Source organism: Anas platyrhynchos, chromosome 6 (genome assembly GCF_047663525.1).
Source record: "Anas platyrhynchos isolate ZD024472 breed Pekin duck chromosome 6, IASCAAS_PekinDuck_T2T, whole genome shotgun sequence".
NCBI classification, from domain to species: Eukaryota; Metazoa; Chordata; class Aves; order Anseriformes; family Anatidae; genus Anas; species Anas platyrhynchos.
This window is the reverse complement of record NC_092592.1, coordinates 3,073,101-3,088,485: the sequence shown is the minus strand read 5'-3', so window position 1 is coordinate 3,088,485 and position 15,385 is coordinate 3,073,101. Positions and strand designations below refer to the sequence as shown.

General features: G+C 43.1%; 1 protein-coding gene and 1 pseudogene across 2 annotated transcripts; both read left to right on the top strand.

Moving 5' to 3' along the window:
- Positions 1 to 45: 45 nt before the first annotated feature.
- LOC140002824 (zinc finger CCCH domain-containing protein 11A-like) lies at positions 46 to 4,667 on the top strand (annotated as a pseudogene).
- On the top strand, positions 4,317 to 9,806 carry LOC140002776 (zinc finger CCCH domain-containing protein 11A-like). Of its 2 annotated transcripts, XM_072039995.1 has the most exons (7): positions 4,318 to 4,656; positions 5,176 to 5,400; positions 5,631 to 5,707; positions 6,394 to 6,586; positions 7,227 to 7,396; positions 7,811 to 7,872; positions 8,417 to 9,806. In XM_072039995.1, exons 2-7 carry the CDS (start codon positions 5,193 to 5,195, stop codon positions 8,682 to 8,684), a joined length of 978 nt encoding a protein of 325 aa, XP_071896096.1. In that variant the 5' UTR covers positions 4,318 to 4,656; positions 5,176 to 5,192; the 3' UTR covers positions 8,685 to 9,806. The 2 variants fall into 2 exon arrangements, with proteins under 2 accessions (XP_071896095.1, XP_071896096.1); XM_072039994.1 differs by having other exon boundaries at positions 4,317 to 5,400.
- Positions 9,807 to 15,385: the final 5,579 nt, after the last annotated feature.

Genomic DNA, 15,385 nt, shown 5'->3' with positions numbered 1-15,385 from the left:
TGGCAGGAGGGTCATTGTTTCAGGAATGTCTGCCGATTCAGACACATGGAAATTGACGTGAGTGCCTAACGATGTGTTCTCAAAATCAATCAACAAAAGCATTTTTCAGTGCCGTAGGTGTACTGATTGTGCTTTTGCAGGATAGATTCGTTTGCTTCAAAATCATACTGGTTTCTGTTACCAAGAGAGGGGGTGGGAGGAAGCAGAGGGAAATAAAATCAATGCCTTAGGTGTGTCTTAGCAAGATATATATATATATATATATATTTATTAGATGCTGACAGTTTTCTCAACAGATGCAGAATAGCTGTTAAATAGACTGCTAAAACCTGCTGGAGCAGGGGGGTAATAAACAGGCTGTTCTATCCTCATGGGAGCAGGCTTGATAATGAACTCTCAGGTCTCTTCTGACCCACAGTCCTTCCGATAACGCTGTTCTAGCTGCCTGGGGTAGAAAGTGGGGAAAGTTAAAGGTGCAGAAGAACTATGTCTCCAAGAAGTAGTTCTAGACAGGGTTAACCTAGGCAATTTCAGATGTTCTTTTTCCCTCTGAATAATGCTAGTATAATCCTAGGTGTATTAGTTTAAGCCACCCTCAACTGATGCCTGAGAGTGCCTGTCTTCTCAAACTGAATGATGACAAATCTAAATGTGCATAGTGGTTGCAGCTTATGCAAACTTTGTGAATATGCCCAGAAATACTCCACTGAACTGAGAAACTGACCTTTGGAATGATGTTTCAGCACTGCGTTGTGACAGCTGTCGTGATCTGGAGCTGTGCATCTCTTTGCAAGCCTCAGGTGCATGTTATCACGAGCTTTTCTTTCTTTCTGTCTTCAGAAAAAGCGCAGTGAGATTCCTTGCTACTGGGAGAAGCAGCCGGGAGGCTGTCAGAAAGCCAACTGTGCTTTTCATCATGCAAAGGGACGTTACATCGATGGACAATTCTTCCCACCAAGCAAGAGTGAGTTTAGGTCCTTTTTCTTTAAGTACTGAAGAATTAATTTGGAGTATTACTTAGTGGGTGCCAATCCTGTAGGGGGCATCAGGTAACTGTTCATTTGTGAGTGCAGGAAAAGGTCTGCAGTCATAGGTGTACTGCACCGAGTGTACTGCTGGTGTTTGTTTTCTGCTTTTGTGCTCAGCTTCTCTTGGCTTTGTGTGATGTTTGCCTTGCAGTTTGCTTCCTGTTGTTTCATCTTTTGCTGGGTGGTAGGGAGATGTGTTGTTGTTCGAAGGGAAGTCATTGTTCCCGGTGTAAACAGTGATGGGGTGGGCAAAAGGAGATGCTGAATTTGTTGTCTGTGCGGGTTATCTGCCTTTCCTACCATCTCTTTGCATTGTGGTCAAAGTTTTAAACTGCCATATTACCGATGATCCTCCTCTTCCTCTAGCTACACTGCCAAGTCCGCCTGAGTCCGCGGACGATGATTTGAAAGTGGCTCAGATGTCACTGCAGCAAAAGAAACTTTCTGTCCAGCCAAATCCCTCTCCACAGCTAAGGGGGTGATGAAAGTGGAAAACTCTGAAAATGTCCCAAGCCCTACACACCCTCCAGTTGTAATCAATGCTGCAGATGATGATGAAGATGATGATGGTGAGCATGTTATGGTTCTTGGAAGGAATTTGTGCTGTAAATGAATGTGTAGATCTTTGGTTCTTGAAGGAATCTGTGCTGTAAATGAATGTAGAAATCACAGATGGCCTGAGGTCTGACTAGCGATAGGGCAGGCAGTCTGGCCAGGTCACTGGTGGCTTTGTCTGGCAGTCAGTGGACAGAACCTGAAACGTTGGAGGAAAGCTTAGAACCACTCCTGGCTTTAGCTGGTCTGTTGTGTAAAGTTCTGTGTGAAACTAGGAAGGAAATTTCTTTTTTCTGTCTGAAGAGCAATGTGTTGTGTAGTAGTTAAATCTGCAGAGAGAATCTAGAGTCCTAGATGTTTTGTCCTAGTGTATTCTACTTAGGAGTTTATCAGGTCAGTGTAGCTCTTTAAAAAACAAAACAAAACAAAAGAGCGACAAAGTTTTTTATATGAAGCATGGGCTGAAGTGTCACTGCATGAGCTACGTAATCATGAACAATCTGGTCTATGCATAACTGAATAGATTTTTCCCCTTCAGACCAGCTTTCTGAGGAAGGAGAAGAAACTAGAACTCCCGTCCAGCAACCAGCTGCGAAAGGCAAAAATGGATTACGGGTGATTTCCACTTGCAAAGGCAGTTCTACTGCTACTAAACAAGGTATTCCAGCACCTTAGTAGGATAAATCAGAAGAACTTGACAGTTAACTCAAAAGCAGTGTGGTGTAAAAACACAACAAAATGTAGGGGTGCTGAATGGACTCAGTTATTTCCATGATCTCATTTTTGCCATTCATACCATCACGTGCCCATTGGGTCAGAAAGATGAACTCCTTCTCTTTACTTTTGGAGAACAAAACAGGGCCACAGCGTGGAGTTGAAATGGCTGCACGTGCAGCCTTGCAACCACTGTTGATAAACCATATCTAACGATAGAGGGATCTAATATGGTGTAAATGGATTAAAATTAAAACTACATTTTTAAGCCTGAAGGATGATAGGGGGGGCAAAATGCCCTTGGTTCTCTGGCTCTTTCACTTGTGAGGAGTGTTGACAGGCTTTATTCTAAATACTTCAGAAAGTTCCTGAGCGCTAAGAAGCCTGAGGACCTGTGGTCCCTCAGTTAGTGCCTCTAAGCCAGTCTCATGAACTGTTTCCTGTTTTCAGAGGGCAATCTGAATTTTGGAATAAAAACACTTGAGGAAATCAAATCTCAGAAGATGAAGGAAAAAAATAAGAGACACGGTGGTGAGTTAATATTCCCTACTTTCTTATCCTGGTCACGGCAGGTGATGGTGCCTGGGAGCTGCTTGAGGGACAGACTTCCATTTTTAGCTGGGGGCATCAAGCAACCTGATTCTCAGCCAGCTGGTATTCTAAATGGGAGTTCAAAGGGCAACCAAAGGCAAATTAGTCACCTCTCTTATTTACATGCTCTGCTTGCTGTATTTTGGACAGTAACAAATAATTTAAAGTTTTTTGTTTTTTGTGATAGTTTTTTATGTTGGGTAAACTTCCTTATGTTTTGGTTGCTCTGAACAGAAGGTTCTTCAAGATCTTCTCTTCATCCCATTGATTCTATGATTTTTCCTGCTCCAGAAAAGGAAAACGTCCGGACAGTGGTGAGACCTGTGACACTGTCTTCCAGGAAAGGTAATAGTGAATGCTTTTGTTTTGATTTCATTACTCCCAAACTGGAGGGTTAAGCAATAATTAAAACAATTCACCCATGTTAGCCTTCTGGTGCTGCCTTCTGTTCAAAACGTGCTTTTATGCTTAAAGTCCCTGGTTGTACTGGCAAGATTTGGTGCTCAGGTTAAGTGCAGTGGCAGGAGAAAAAAAAAAAGTGTCAGTATGCAAATAGGGGGGTAACTGAAAAACAGAAGAGTAACGAGAAGAAAGAGCTGTAGAAGACAGTGCTATATAAGAAGCAATTTCTGAAGCATTAAAGAGGCTGACAGTGGCAGGTGTGGACACAGTATGACAGGAGTTTGTGTATACATTGTTTAGAGCTGTGCAAATGCCTTTGAAAGGGAAAAAAGTGTGGAAGTACTTTTACTCGTAGACATTCACCTTTGAAAGGACTATTTGTCAGCATTTGTACCTAATAATATTCTGCTTGCTTATGCAGCTTTGTTCTGCACAAAGTATAGCTGTCAAGCAGACTCAGATTCACTCTCTACTATCTCAGCTGGAGTTTGAAGCAAGCACTGAGACTATTAATATTTTTTTTCTATGTTAATTATAGTTAAAATATGAGTTTATGTGGTTTAGCTGTCAAAACAGTGTCTGACATGGTGGAGATGGGCTAACAGGATAATATTTCTGTTGGCTACTGGTTTCTGTGAAATAGAAAAAAAAAATCCCTTTTGTTTTAGGGGAGGAACCTGTGGTTCGACTAGATCTTGCTGATAGACAAGGAAAACGGAAAGCCTCCGCGGGTAAGAACTTTTTATGAGCTGTTACGTAGGTGCTGCCTTCTATATATGACTGCATTAAAGAGTATTTTTGATGTATGAAAGGCAAATACGTTGCAGTGGAGATCTGTGTTGACTGCAGAAATGGCCAAAAAAAAATATCATTTATCAGCTGAAAGGCAATTCTATGAAAATATGCTTGAAAAATAGAAGCTTATTGTTGACTGTTCTCAAAGCTTCCTGCAAAGAAAAGTTCTTACAATATTCCTTGTTTTCTCTGAAGACGATGTAAGCACCCTTCCAGTGAAGCGCCGCCTTGCTGAAAGGCTGGGGAAGAAGGTAGAGGCTCCGGGAAATGCTGACAAAGCACCCAAGAGAGATCCAGGTACTAAACAGGCATCTGGATTGGATTCCTGGGTTTTGTATTTAGTCTTTCTGTTTGTCCTTTTCCAGTGATGTTTCTTTTTGCATGTTGGCTGAGGTGGTAATCACTGGGATTCAAAGTTCCCTTTCCTGTCTTGTTTTGCAATGTGAACCTGAAGTTGACATTCTGCAGCCTCCCTAATTCGTTCTTGAATTGAACTGTTTTGCAGTTCAAGTTGCCAAGTCTCTGAAGGACAGGCTGGGATTACCTCCTAAACAGACCAGTACTGAGAGAGGTAACAGCTAGATATTAAATATGCTTTCTCCTCCTTCCTTTCCATGAACTTGGACTGCTTTCATCCATCCCTAAAAACTAATTGAAACGAAAACAAAGAACTGATGCCTCTTGCTTGAGTGCTGAAGCTCTTCTGACAGCCACTATCAGAAATCTGGCTCTAGGTGTGTGTTTCTTTTCTACTTGTGCCTTGTCAAGGTTTTTAGCTGCTTCTGTGAACCGTTCCGTACAATTAGAATAGAACCACTGCCAGGAGCAGGAATTTGAAATGCAGTCTGAAAAAGTACTAAAGTAAAGCAGCATTTCTGTGTAGCAGTTCTCTCTGGATAGGGCTGGTCTTCAAAATACAAGTGGCTCAGAGGAGGAGGAGAATGTTGTTCTAAGGATATTGTTCTAAGATGCATTATTGGGAACACTCAAGATTAGTTTTCCTTAGTGCTCTGACAAATGTTGGAGACTGAAACTATTGCTGGACTCTCTTTAAATGTTGGTGCTTCTCCTCATTTCTTGATGATGACAGGGAAGGCTGCTAAGCCGATGGGAGAGATCCATGTGAAAACACTGGAGGAAATCCGTCGTGAGAAAGCTCTTCAGAGACGCGAAACTCAAGCCAAAGCCGAGGCTGAAGGGCATGGTAAAACTGAAGATTCCAGCGCAGGGGCAAGACCTGCTCGTGCAGCTCCCTCAGCACAACCCGGACCTGCCCCAGCAGAGCAGAAATCTTTATGGAGCACAAAACTAACAGGTGCTCCATAAACAGATGCTTTAATGCCTGCCCCAGTGAGGTGCTTCCCATCTTGAGCAAGTTCAGTTTGCTCAGGATCTGCTTCATGGATAATTGCTGAATGGATTGCACATTGTAGCCTTTCTCTCTCTCTCTCATGGGGCACAAGGAAATAAATGCACATTGGAAACAAGTACCCAGCTTTCTTTATTTCTGCCGTTGACCAAACTTTTTTTGGTCTTCTTTTTCAGGTGCTTTAAAAAAAGAAAAGAAGGCAGTGGAATTGAACCAGCCTTGTCCTAAACTTTCCTCTGTACCTGATGTACAGGTGAGTCCTCTGTGAAGACACACATACATTCGTACAATTTCTGATCATTCTGACAAGTTTGGTTACTCACCGTGTGCCACCCTCTTGAGTGTGTTCTTACCCTTCAGCACCTGGTAGGAGCTGCAGTGCAGTCTAAATCCTATCGCCAGCAGCATTTCCAGACAACTCTGTACTCCTCAAACTTGGAATCAGTCTGTTTATACCACAGCAACAAAGAAACCCTGTTAGCACCAGCTGAAATCTACACAGTTAACGTGGAGGGAATTCTTTTTGTTCTTACTGACTTGATCTGTCAGACATGAAGGATTTAATGCAGAAGGCCAGAGTTCTGTGTTCAAGGAAATCAATCTGTCAGTGGATACTGTCTAGGGGAACTTGTATGACTTTCTGCTGCTTAAAAAGAATGGGATAAATAGATGTACAGCAGAACACCCTAGCTGTTTAAAGAAGCTTGCCATAGTGGATATTGCAGATATGTGAGACTGTGTCCATAGTAAAGCATGGCTCTTGTTACAGGCAGAATTTTAGGGAAAAAAAAACACAACAGTAACCTGAACGATATTAATATGCTGTTCCACATCAAGACCATTTTGGAGGGATTGCTGATCAGATTTTCTTAACGAAATCTCCACGGATTATTTTTTTTTTTTGTGTCCTATTCATGCACTACTTTTCTTTCCTTCTAGCCCACTCAGCAGAGTGGAACTCGTAAATGTCCAGAGAAGAGCTTTGAAGAGAGACGGTGGGAGAAGTGGCAACAGCGAGAACAACAAGAGAAGCTTGGGAAGGAGGAAGCTGCTGTCAAATCTACTGCTGGCTTCTTTCATACTGAACCAGCAGGGAAAGTGGCAGCTCAATTTCAGGGCCGGGAAGCTAAAAGTAAGTGTTGAAGGTTAAGAGTTACTTAGGTTGTCTTCTGAAATACAGACAGAAGATGACAGTTCTCATGCTGTAACTCTGGCTGGGTGCATTTTGCCACGCAATGCTACGAAGCGAAGTGTGGACTTTCTTTTTCTTAGTTTGTTTCTTTTCCGGCCAGCCAGATGTTAGGTAAGGAACGGGAGACTAGAAAATGACACTACAAATTTGGACTTTGTAGAACAACTTAACTGTGGGACATCACTGCAAGGAAGAGGAAGCTGGTACAACAGTTGCATACGCTCTTGTCCTACTCTAACTGCTGCTTTTCCCTTTCCTAGAGGGAGCAGGACTTGAAATATAAAAGCTGTCTATATTTGTGAACCTAGCTTGCACTTAGGATTGCTATGTGTCTGAGGTTTCCCTTGTCCTGGATTCTTATTTACTGTAGCTATTCGGTTTCTTGGTTCCTTTGTATGGATTATTGGTAGACAGAGTTTACTATGTGGAAAACATTCCTGAGAATCCAGGCAATGGCGGTGCAATTCTGCTGGCCAAATGCATTTAACTGTGTAGAAGGACTGTGGAAATGATGAAGAGAACCTGGATTTTTCCTGAGGCAGAGCAAGACTGTATCAGTTCTCTCTTCCTTTTACTCTAGCCAACTTGATGACATCTGCGAAGCCTTCGGGTGGGAAAGTCACTTTCCCCAAGAAGAAGGCATTGAAACGTAAGGCACCTGGGAGTTATCCCTCTGCCATAGCAGCTGTGGAACTCCGGACTGCCTTGGATGCTGACATGATGGGACCTCCAGCCAAAAAAGCAGCCATGGTAAGGCCAGGGGCTAACGCAGAGATGGATCCCTTGTTAAATTCCTACCCTCCTCTAGGAGAAAAGGTGGAAAAGGCAAACGTTCTGCAGGCCTTCTGTTTCCTTGGAAATCCAGTAGCTGTCTACAGGATGCTTGTAGAACCCTTCTGTATTTATGAGCTGAATGGCACTCTTTAACCGGTACTCTGATGCTGTGATTTCTCTGGTGGGGGGGATTTTGTCCATGAATGCCATGTTCTTAAAAGACACAAGATCATGAGTAACCTCCAGGTGAATGTGAACTTTCTTCAGGAGCACCTTGGTTTTGTATTTTGGCCACGGCTCCGCAATGCCAGAGGAGAAGCAGTGTGGAGGAAAAAGCTATTAAGGAATCTTTTACCCATGTGTCATAAATACTGTTTTGCTGCTTTCTAGGGTGTTTCAGACGTGCCGGAGCACGTCCCAGCCATCAGACTTGAAGAAAATGCCCAAAACAGGTGACAACCCCAACTTGTTCTTTTTCTTAATCAGTGTATATCCCCAGGGAAACATAAGTTCTGTCACATGTGGGAAAAAAGGAGGGTTCTGAGATAATTAAAGCCCAAATCCATCAAAGGAATAAGTCACCTGAAACCACTTTCTAGCAGCTAGCAGGATTGCTTAATTAGGCTTTCTTTAAATGCTGCAAGTCAGCACAGCTTTCCAGTGACTTCTTGGGTTGTCTGAATACCTGAACGAGGAGGAGGTGAAGTTCTACTTCCTCGGGAGGTGATAGATGAGGAGTAGTGTCCTCTGCCTTTTGGTCCTCAAGAATGCCACCTCAACTCCAGGTGCCCTGGCTTCACAGATAAAGCCCCAGACTGAAAAATGTACCTGGTAACACATCGGGCTCTAAATGTAGCCCTGGGTTGATTGACAACAATCCCTGTGTAAGATTGAAGCGTAGGAGGGCTTGCCTACAGTTTTAAGAGCCGGTTTGCAGAAAAGGGATTTCCCGTTAAGAAATGGCATATCCTGATTGTTCTTTCTTGCTCTCCCAAGACCTGAAGTGCGTCTTGGAAGCCTGGCAAGATTAGAGGAGCAGATGGAGATCGATCTCGAGACCTCGACCTCAGCTTCTTCCCAGCTAGAAGAGGCACGGACACGCCGGCTGAGTTCCACAGGGAACGCGCCCTTATCTGCGGATGAAGATTTGGAGAAGCTACTTTGGGAAATCTCAGGAGGCAGACTGGAAGCCGAGATTGACTTAGACCTAGGGAAGGACGAGGATGAGCTCCTCCTTGAACTCTCCGAGATGATTGACAGTTGAACTGCGTAGTCCTATGGTATATTTAAAAAAAAAAAAAAATTGAAACTGTTCTTCTTGTTGGATACCCCGAGGTGATCCTTTTTCTAACTGAGGCTTTGCAATGAGACTTAAAGCACAGTCCGAATGGGTAGAAATTGGCAGGATCTGCACTCAGTTGTCCTAAATTTCCCTGCTGGTCAGAGTTAAGGGCTTGTGCATCCGTTCTGTAACTATAGGTGGCTACCTTCGCTATTGAGAGGACAAAGCACTTCTTTCGGCACAGAAAGATCTCCATTGGCACGCCACGGTGGCTGCAAATCGATCTTCTGATGGAGCGATGCTCTGAAGGCTTAAACGTAAAGCTTCTTCCTTCCTCCCCCCTTGGCACAACTCGATGTTGGGCACATTGTGAAGCTTCGGTGTTCTGATTTCTCGGACAGTTGATAGCCAAATCCTGGAGTTACTATGTCAACTCTTGACTTTTACTCGTGTATGCCATTGTTTTGACTGTACCCGTGTCAGATGATGAAGCTGTAGGGGTGTGAGGGAGCAGAATCGTTATTCCAGTGTGTTGTGGACCAAGCTTGCTGCCAGGACTGGGGGTGGGGGTCATCCCACCCAGCCTTACTGTCGCGTTAAAGGGGTGTAGCTGATTAACCGTCACGGGCCCGTTTGGATTCAGAGTACTGAACCAGTCGGGCCCGTGACGGTTAATCAGCTACACCCCTTTAACGCGACAGTAAAATTGGCGTAGTCGGCAGGATTGCTATGGATAAACTACTGCAAAAATATAAATGTGCCCCTTCCCAGGCAGGGAAGGAGTTTTCCCAAAAGTTTTGGAAAGATGAGGAGAAAGTGGTAGAGCGCATTGAGCCGTGTCAGGCTTCACGAAAGATTGGTCAAAGAAAGGGTAAAGGTGCGATTTATGCTGTGTTAGGAGATTGTTTGTCTTGTGCTCATCAAGAAGCTAAGGAAACTCCTGCTCCCAAAGTGATCTCTGATGCGGAACATACAGCTTTGAAATCAGAGATTGAGGTGTTTAAGTCATCATTGGCCTTTGAAAGGGAGACGGGAAAAACATTAGGAATCAGAGTGGATAAACTTTTGGATGAAAATAATAAACTTTCCATTGAGAATGACAAACTTGTGAGTGAAAATGATAAACTTGTGAGTGAAAATGATAAACTTGTGCATGAGAATAATCATCTTAAACAATTGCTGGAGAGGGTTAGTCATCTGTTAAATAAAGTACAGCCTTGTGCTCCGGTCAAGCAGATTCGTGGAGTGCTGCATAATGCAGAACCTGAAAGCTGGGACAGTGATTTCTGGTCTGACAGTGATGATGGTGTTGAAGAGATTTCTGATTCTGAACCCCAATCCATTTCCTTGAGACCTTTGGTTAAGACTGAGACTACTATTGATGATAATGATGAAATCCGCACTACTGTGCAAACAATTCCGTTGCCACCAGCAGAGTTGGTTGAAATACAGGAGAAGTTCTCAAGGCGATCAGGGGAATCAGAAGTTGAGTATGTGTGTCGAGTTTCTCTTAAAGAAGGAGATCGAATGATGTTGAGTGAGGAAGAGGTAGGAGGCTTTTGGAGACCTGGAGTATTTTTAACCACCACACCAGGAGCTGACCTGGCTGTAGCAGTACAGAAAGCAGCCTGCATTCAGGCGATATATGAAAGAGATGAATTTAGGAAATCCCCGATGTTAGCTCCTATTGATCCGATTCGGTTAACCCCTCTCATCCGTGGACTCCCTGATTGTCTTAAGATGTTTGTAGCAAACACCCAAGATCATATACTAGCTGCTTGTAGGGATGATGATAGTGGTTGTAGGCAAAATCCTAACTCCCCTATTCCCACCTGGAGTGAATTGGTACAAGACATAGATAAGTACGGACACCGAATGGGCTGGATTAATTCATCCAGTATTAAATCCCAAGACCACTCTCGGCGAGTCCGCCAAATCCACACTAAAAATCCCAGATATCCCAAATTCAAAGAGAGATTGAAACCTAATAGGGAACGAGGTGAGTTGTGGTGTCGGCAAAAAAACTCTTATCCCCGGGGAGGGCAGTGAGCCACCCTGCTCGGCAGGTATTAACAATTCAATGGCTCTCTAATGAACATATTGACCCTATCATTGCCATTCCTGTTGAACCCCCAAAAATATTGGTAAATTTTCTTATTGACACTGGGACCCAAATATCAGTAATTACACATGAGACAGCACAAACCCTGAGCATAACACCTGGTCAACGCAGGGTTAAAATCACGGGAATCAATGGTGTGGAAAAACAATGCCCCACTGCAAAAATTTCACTCTGGTTGCCAGAGTGAAATTAACAAAAATTAACCAGGATAGAAGTATTAGTTGGTGCTGCATATACTAATATTTTAGGATTTGACATACTGCATGGTCGTATGTGGAAACTCCCTGATGGAACTGCGTGGAGTTTCGCGACACATCAAAGGGATTCAGGCACCATGAGACTGAGTCTGTTACAAACATCCATACCCTCATCCCCTGCTAAAATCATTAATGATCGGCAATATCTGTTGTCAGCAGCAGCACTTATGGGGATTGACGGGGTGGTAAAAGAATTGGAAAAAAGAGACATTATTAAAAGGACCCATTCACCTTACAATTCACCAGTGTGGCCAGTAAAGAAACCAACCAGGCAATGGCATTTTACAGTGGAATACAGACAGTTGAATGCTAACACTATACCTTTGACTGCCGCAGTTCCAAACATGGCAGAGATAGTGAAAGCCCTCTGTGTTTCTAACAGTAGCAATAGTGCTAACTACTCCCAAATATTTCTACGCATGGGAAATCAAAGATTGCTATTTCACCCTCTTTCTAACCCTGCCGGTTGAATACAACCGAGCATATTTTATTTTCTTTTGTGTTCACAGGAACCCTGAGCGAACTGTATATGGACATCTGGAAGATGACGAATCAACAGTTTGGATTAATGATGCTATGCTTTACCCTGACCTTGATGCAATTACAGACCTTAAAGGAAACTTAGCTACTGTGGCTGTGCATGGAGCTGAGGTGTTTCACCGTGGCATTTAACCATGTATTGTCACAGTATAGCACAGTCACTGGAACATCTCAAAACAGAAAGGACCTAAATCTCTCTACTTTAGTTCTACATGGAAACAAAATATTTTCAAAAGATGAATGGAGTTGGAACAATTCTCTAAGAATGGCTGAACTTCAAGCCATGTCTGGACAGACAATACAAATTGGTTGCCAAATAACTAAAATAACTGAACCAAATTTTGATTGCTGATACAATTTTACTTTCACCAAACCTATAATTGTGTACTGTCTTTGGGGTTACAGAGGCACAGAAATATTATTTGAATTCATGGTTAATACAGAAACATCATCGACTACAAAGGATAAGAAGCCTCTGCCTCCGCAGATATTTGAAAATGAACCTACTCAGCCCCCCATTAGTCTGACTCCCTCCATCTTCAAAACAGGTCCTTACATAATTAAAAATGTGGGACAACAACAAATTCTCTTTAACCCTAGTTGGTCCCTAAAAAGGGTAGAGCTAGCGCTGCATATTAATATCTCTGAAATTAACTCGAAATGCACCACCTTTCTGAGAACTGCCTACACCGGCTGGTTAGCATGGTTACATGGACGTTCTCTAAAACAATCTCAGCGCGTGCCACGGGATGCAACTGGGTTATTAGGGACAGGATTAGGTATATTAAATAGCATTGATGCTGAGGTCTTAATGAGTAGAATAACTGCTACTACAGATGACCTAAGGAAATTGGAACAACCAATAAAATCATCCTTATTGGCTTGAGGAAAATGATCATCAATTAATTGTAAATACCCTTGGAAAAGCCCAAGGCAATACCTCCCTTGCCTTGAGCTGTATCCAAGCACAGTTATGGATACAATCTGTAGCAGCAGCTATTATTAGAGAGGGAGAAGGAAAAACTTTGCCCACTGAAATTCGAAAATTGATTTGGGATAATGCTTCAGAATTTGAAAAAGAATTTCAAGCTTGGTGGCAATTAGTCAACTTTACCCATTATGCAGAAAATGATAAAATTGTTGCCTTTATACTTACTATAAGTAATGCCACCGTATACAATGTATATCCAATCATTGCATTAGGACTCAATCATAATGGAACTATACTTTATCCTAAAGAGCATAAAGTATGGGCCCATCAAGAGGGAGGAAAGTGGCAAACAATTGATGTAAATGCATGCATTGTGCGTGAACAAAAAGGTTTCATCTGTGAAAGTAACACGCTAGAATCTCAAGACATTTGTCTTGACACTGAGCAAAATATTTGCCACTTTGAGATACATCCTAATGAAACCCTTGAAACTGTACTTATATGTATTGGGAAAGGTTGCGTTTGTATGAGAACTCATTGTGATTCTATAGTCGTAGATGATACAGTGGTAGATACCAGTAATCTCTCTAATGTCTGTGTTTGCAATTTTACCAAAATTCTAGGATGTGATTTTAAATACTCAGTTCCTGTCACTTCTTATCAACTTATTGCATCTAATTATATTCTGCTTCATGAACTGCTGCCTACTCCTATTGGAATGAACCTCACCTTGGTGAAGAAATTGCTGGTGCATGAGGACCTGAAGCAGCTGATGACACAAGTCCAAGAAAATGGACAAAAGACTCTGATTACTGTCCATCATGATGCACAAGAAATACATCGAGTGATGGAAAGAGTGAAGAGAGATGAGAGACACCGATGGTGGGACACTTTGTTTGGATGGTCGCCAGCTGCCAAGGGAATCTTCAACAAGATGCTTCACCCTGTTATTGTTCTGCTAATACTCACTGTATTGTGTTTTATACTGACAATTAGTTTGTATGTCAAACTCTGGTTTATGATGAAACGTTTAGCATCCCTACACAATGTACATACACTCGATAAACCTCAATCCGAGAATGTATGTGATGTCCCTGACATATTCCAACTGTTGTGAAGCTTGAGTGACTATAGTCACGGGGTGGATTATGTGGTGTAAATGCCTGAAGTAACTAGGAAAATAAAACTAACATTCACGTTTTTAAGGAAAAGGTACAGCTTTGAGGAGGCTTTCAGGGTAGGGCATAACTGCATTATCTGAGCGTTCCCTAGGCTCCCAACCTTAGATGCTATCGCGCTGGGGAAACTTGGTGTGCTAGCTCTAAGGAACACCACAGAGCGTGGAGTGGAGTGGAGACACCACGGCTAGGCTCTGTAATCAGGTGGGACCTCGATTGTTCTTGTGCACAAAGCTGCACTTTTTGCCACCCTAAGCCAAAGACCTGTCATGTTTTGACAAATGCTGTACCCTAGTGTACTTTTTGCTCATTATAATATCATTATATTACCAAAACACACCTCCATCCCAAAAGCTACCCGCCTCCAAGGTGCGACCACCCCTCACTGAGCATGCGCTCTGAATTTCTCGGAGCCTATTACTTTAAACGGAGACGGGAAAACTTTACACCAATCATAACTAAGATATGCTTGACTAGAGCCACTCAAGCTCCACCTAAAAGATAGAAAATAATATAAATTGGCCCAAGAGAGAGGGGATGTTAGGGAAGATACCATCGTCAGGGGAGATACCATCCCGAGGACATACAGCATCCTTAGGACCTCCTGACTCCTGGGATCAGTCGACGGGCTGAGCCTCTCTTCCCCCCCCATTGGGACGCCTTTGGGTGAGATCTGAATATTTGCTTATAAATCTCTATATAGAGTCTTTGATCCTTTCAACGCGTTTATTCCTAGGCAGTGCACCTGTAACACCCATAACATCTGTAACACCTGTAACATCTATACCATCTGTAACACCTATAACACCTATAACATCTATAACATCTGTAACACCTATAACACCTGTCACATCTGTAACACCTATAACGCCTGTGTATTTCATACATACTAACTTGCTTTTGCAGACAGTCACTATCGCCGGCAATCCAAAAGAACCTGATTATCTGTTGCTGTAATAAACCATACTTGATTGCATTGTGATAGCTTTCATTAATGCGACTTGGGTGAGGGTGATTATCCGTGATAATTCAGTGTTCTGAATCTAACCAGACCCCCAGACGGTTAATGCATTGTTGGTGAATGTCTGAACGGACCCCCAGGTGGTTAATACGTTTTTGGTGAATGTCTGAGTGGACCCCCAGGCGGTTATTACGTTTTTGGTGATTGTCCGAACGGACCCCCAGTTTTGGTGAATGTCCGACTGGTTCAGTACTCTGAATCCAAACGGGCCCGTGACGGTTAATCAGCTACACCCCTTTAACGCGACACTTACTTTCAGTTATCAGGGATGATCAAATGGTGAAAAGCAGCAGCTCTGCCATGCGGCTCCGCTACCCCCACTCCCTTCTCTTGTGCTGTACCAAAGTTCCCCCAGGCTTTGGTTGGTGCTTTTTGCTGGTGTGAGGACTCCGGGGCGAGAAGTCGGGACTCTGCCGCAGTCTGAAAGGGTAACCCCTCCTTTTTAGTGGCTTTTTCTTGCTTACACATTAATCTTACAGACCAGGCTGCCACTTACAAGGAACAAACCCCTATTTTTAGGGTCACAATTTTATTATAACCTTATTATTGCCACATCAGGGCCCAGGGACCATCTCTGGAACCGGGAGCAGGGCCTCTGTGGCAGGTCCTGTCCCAACGGACACAACGGACCTGG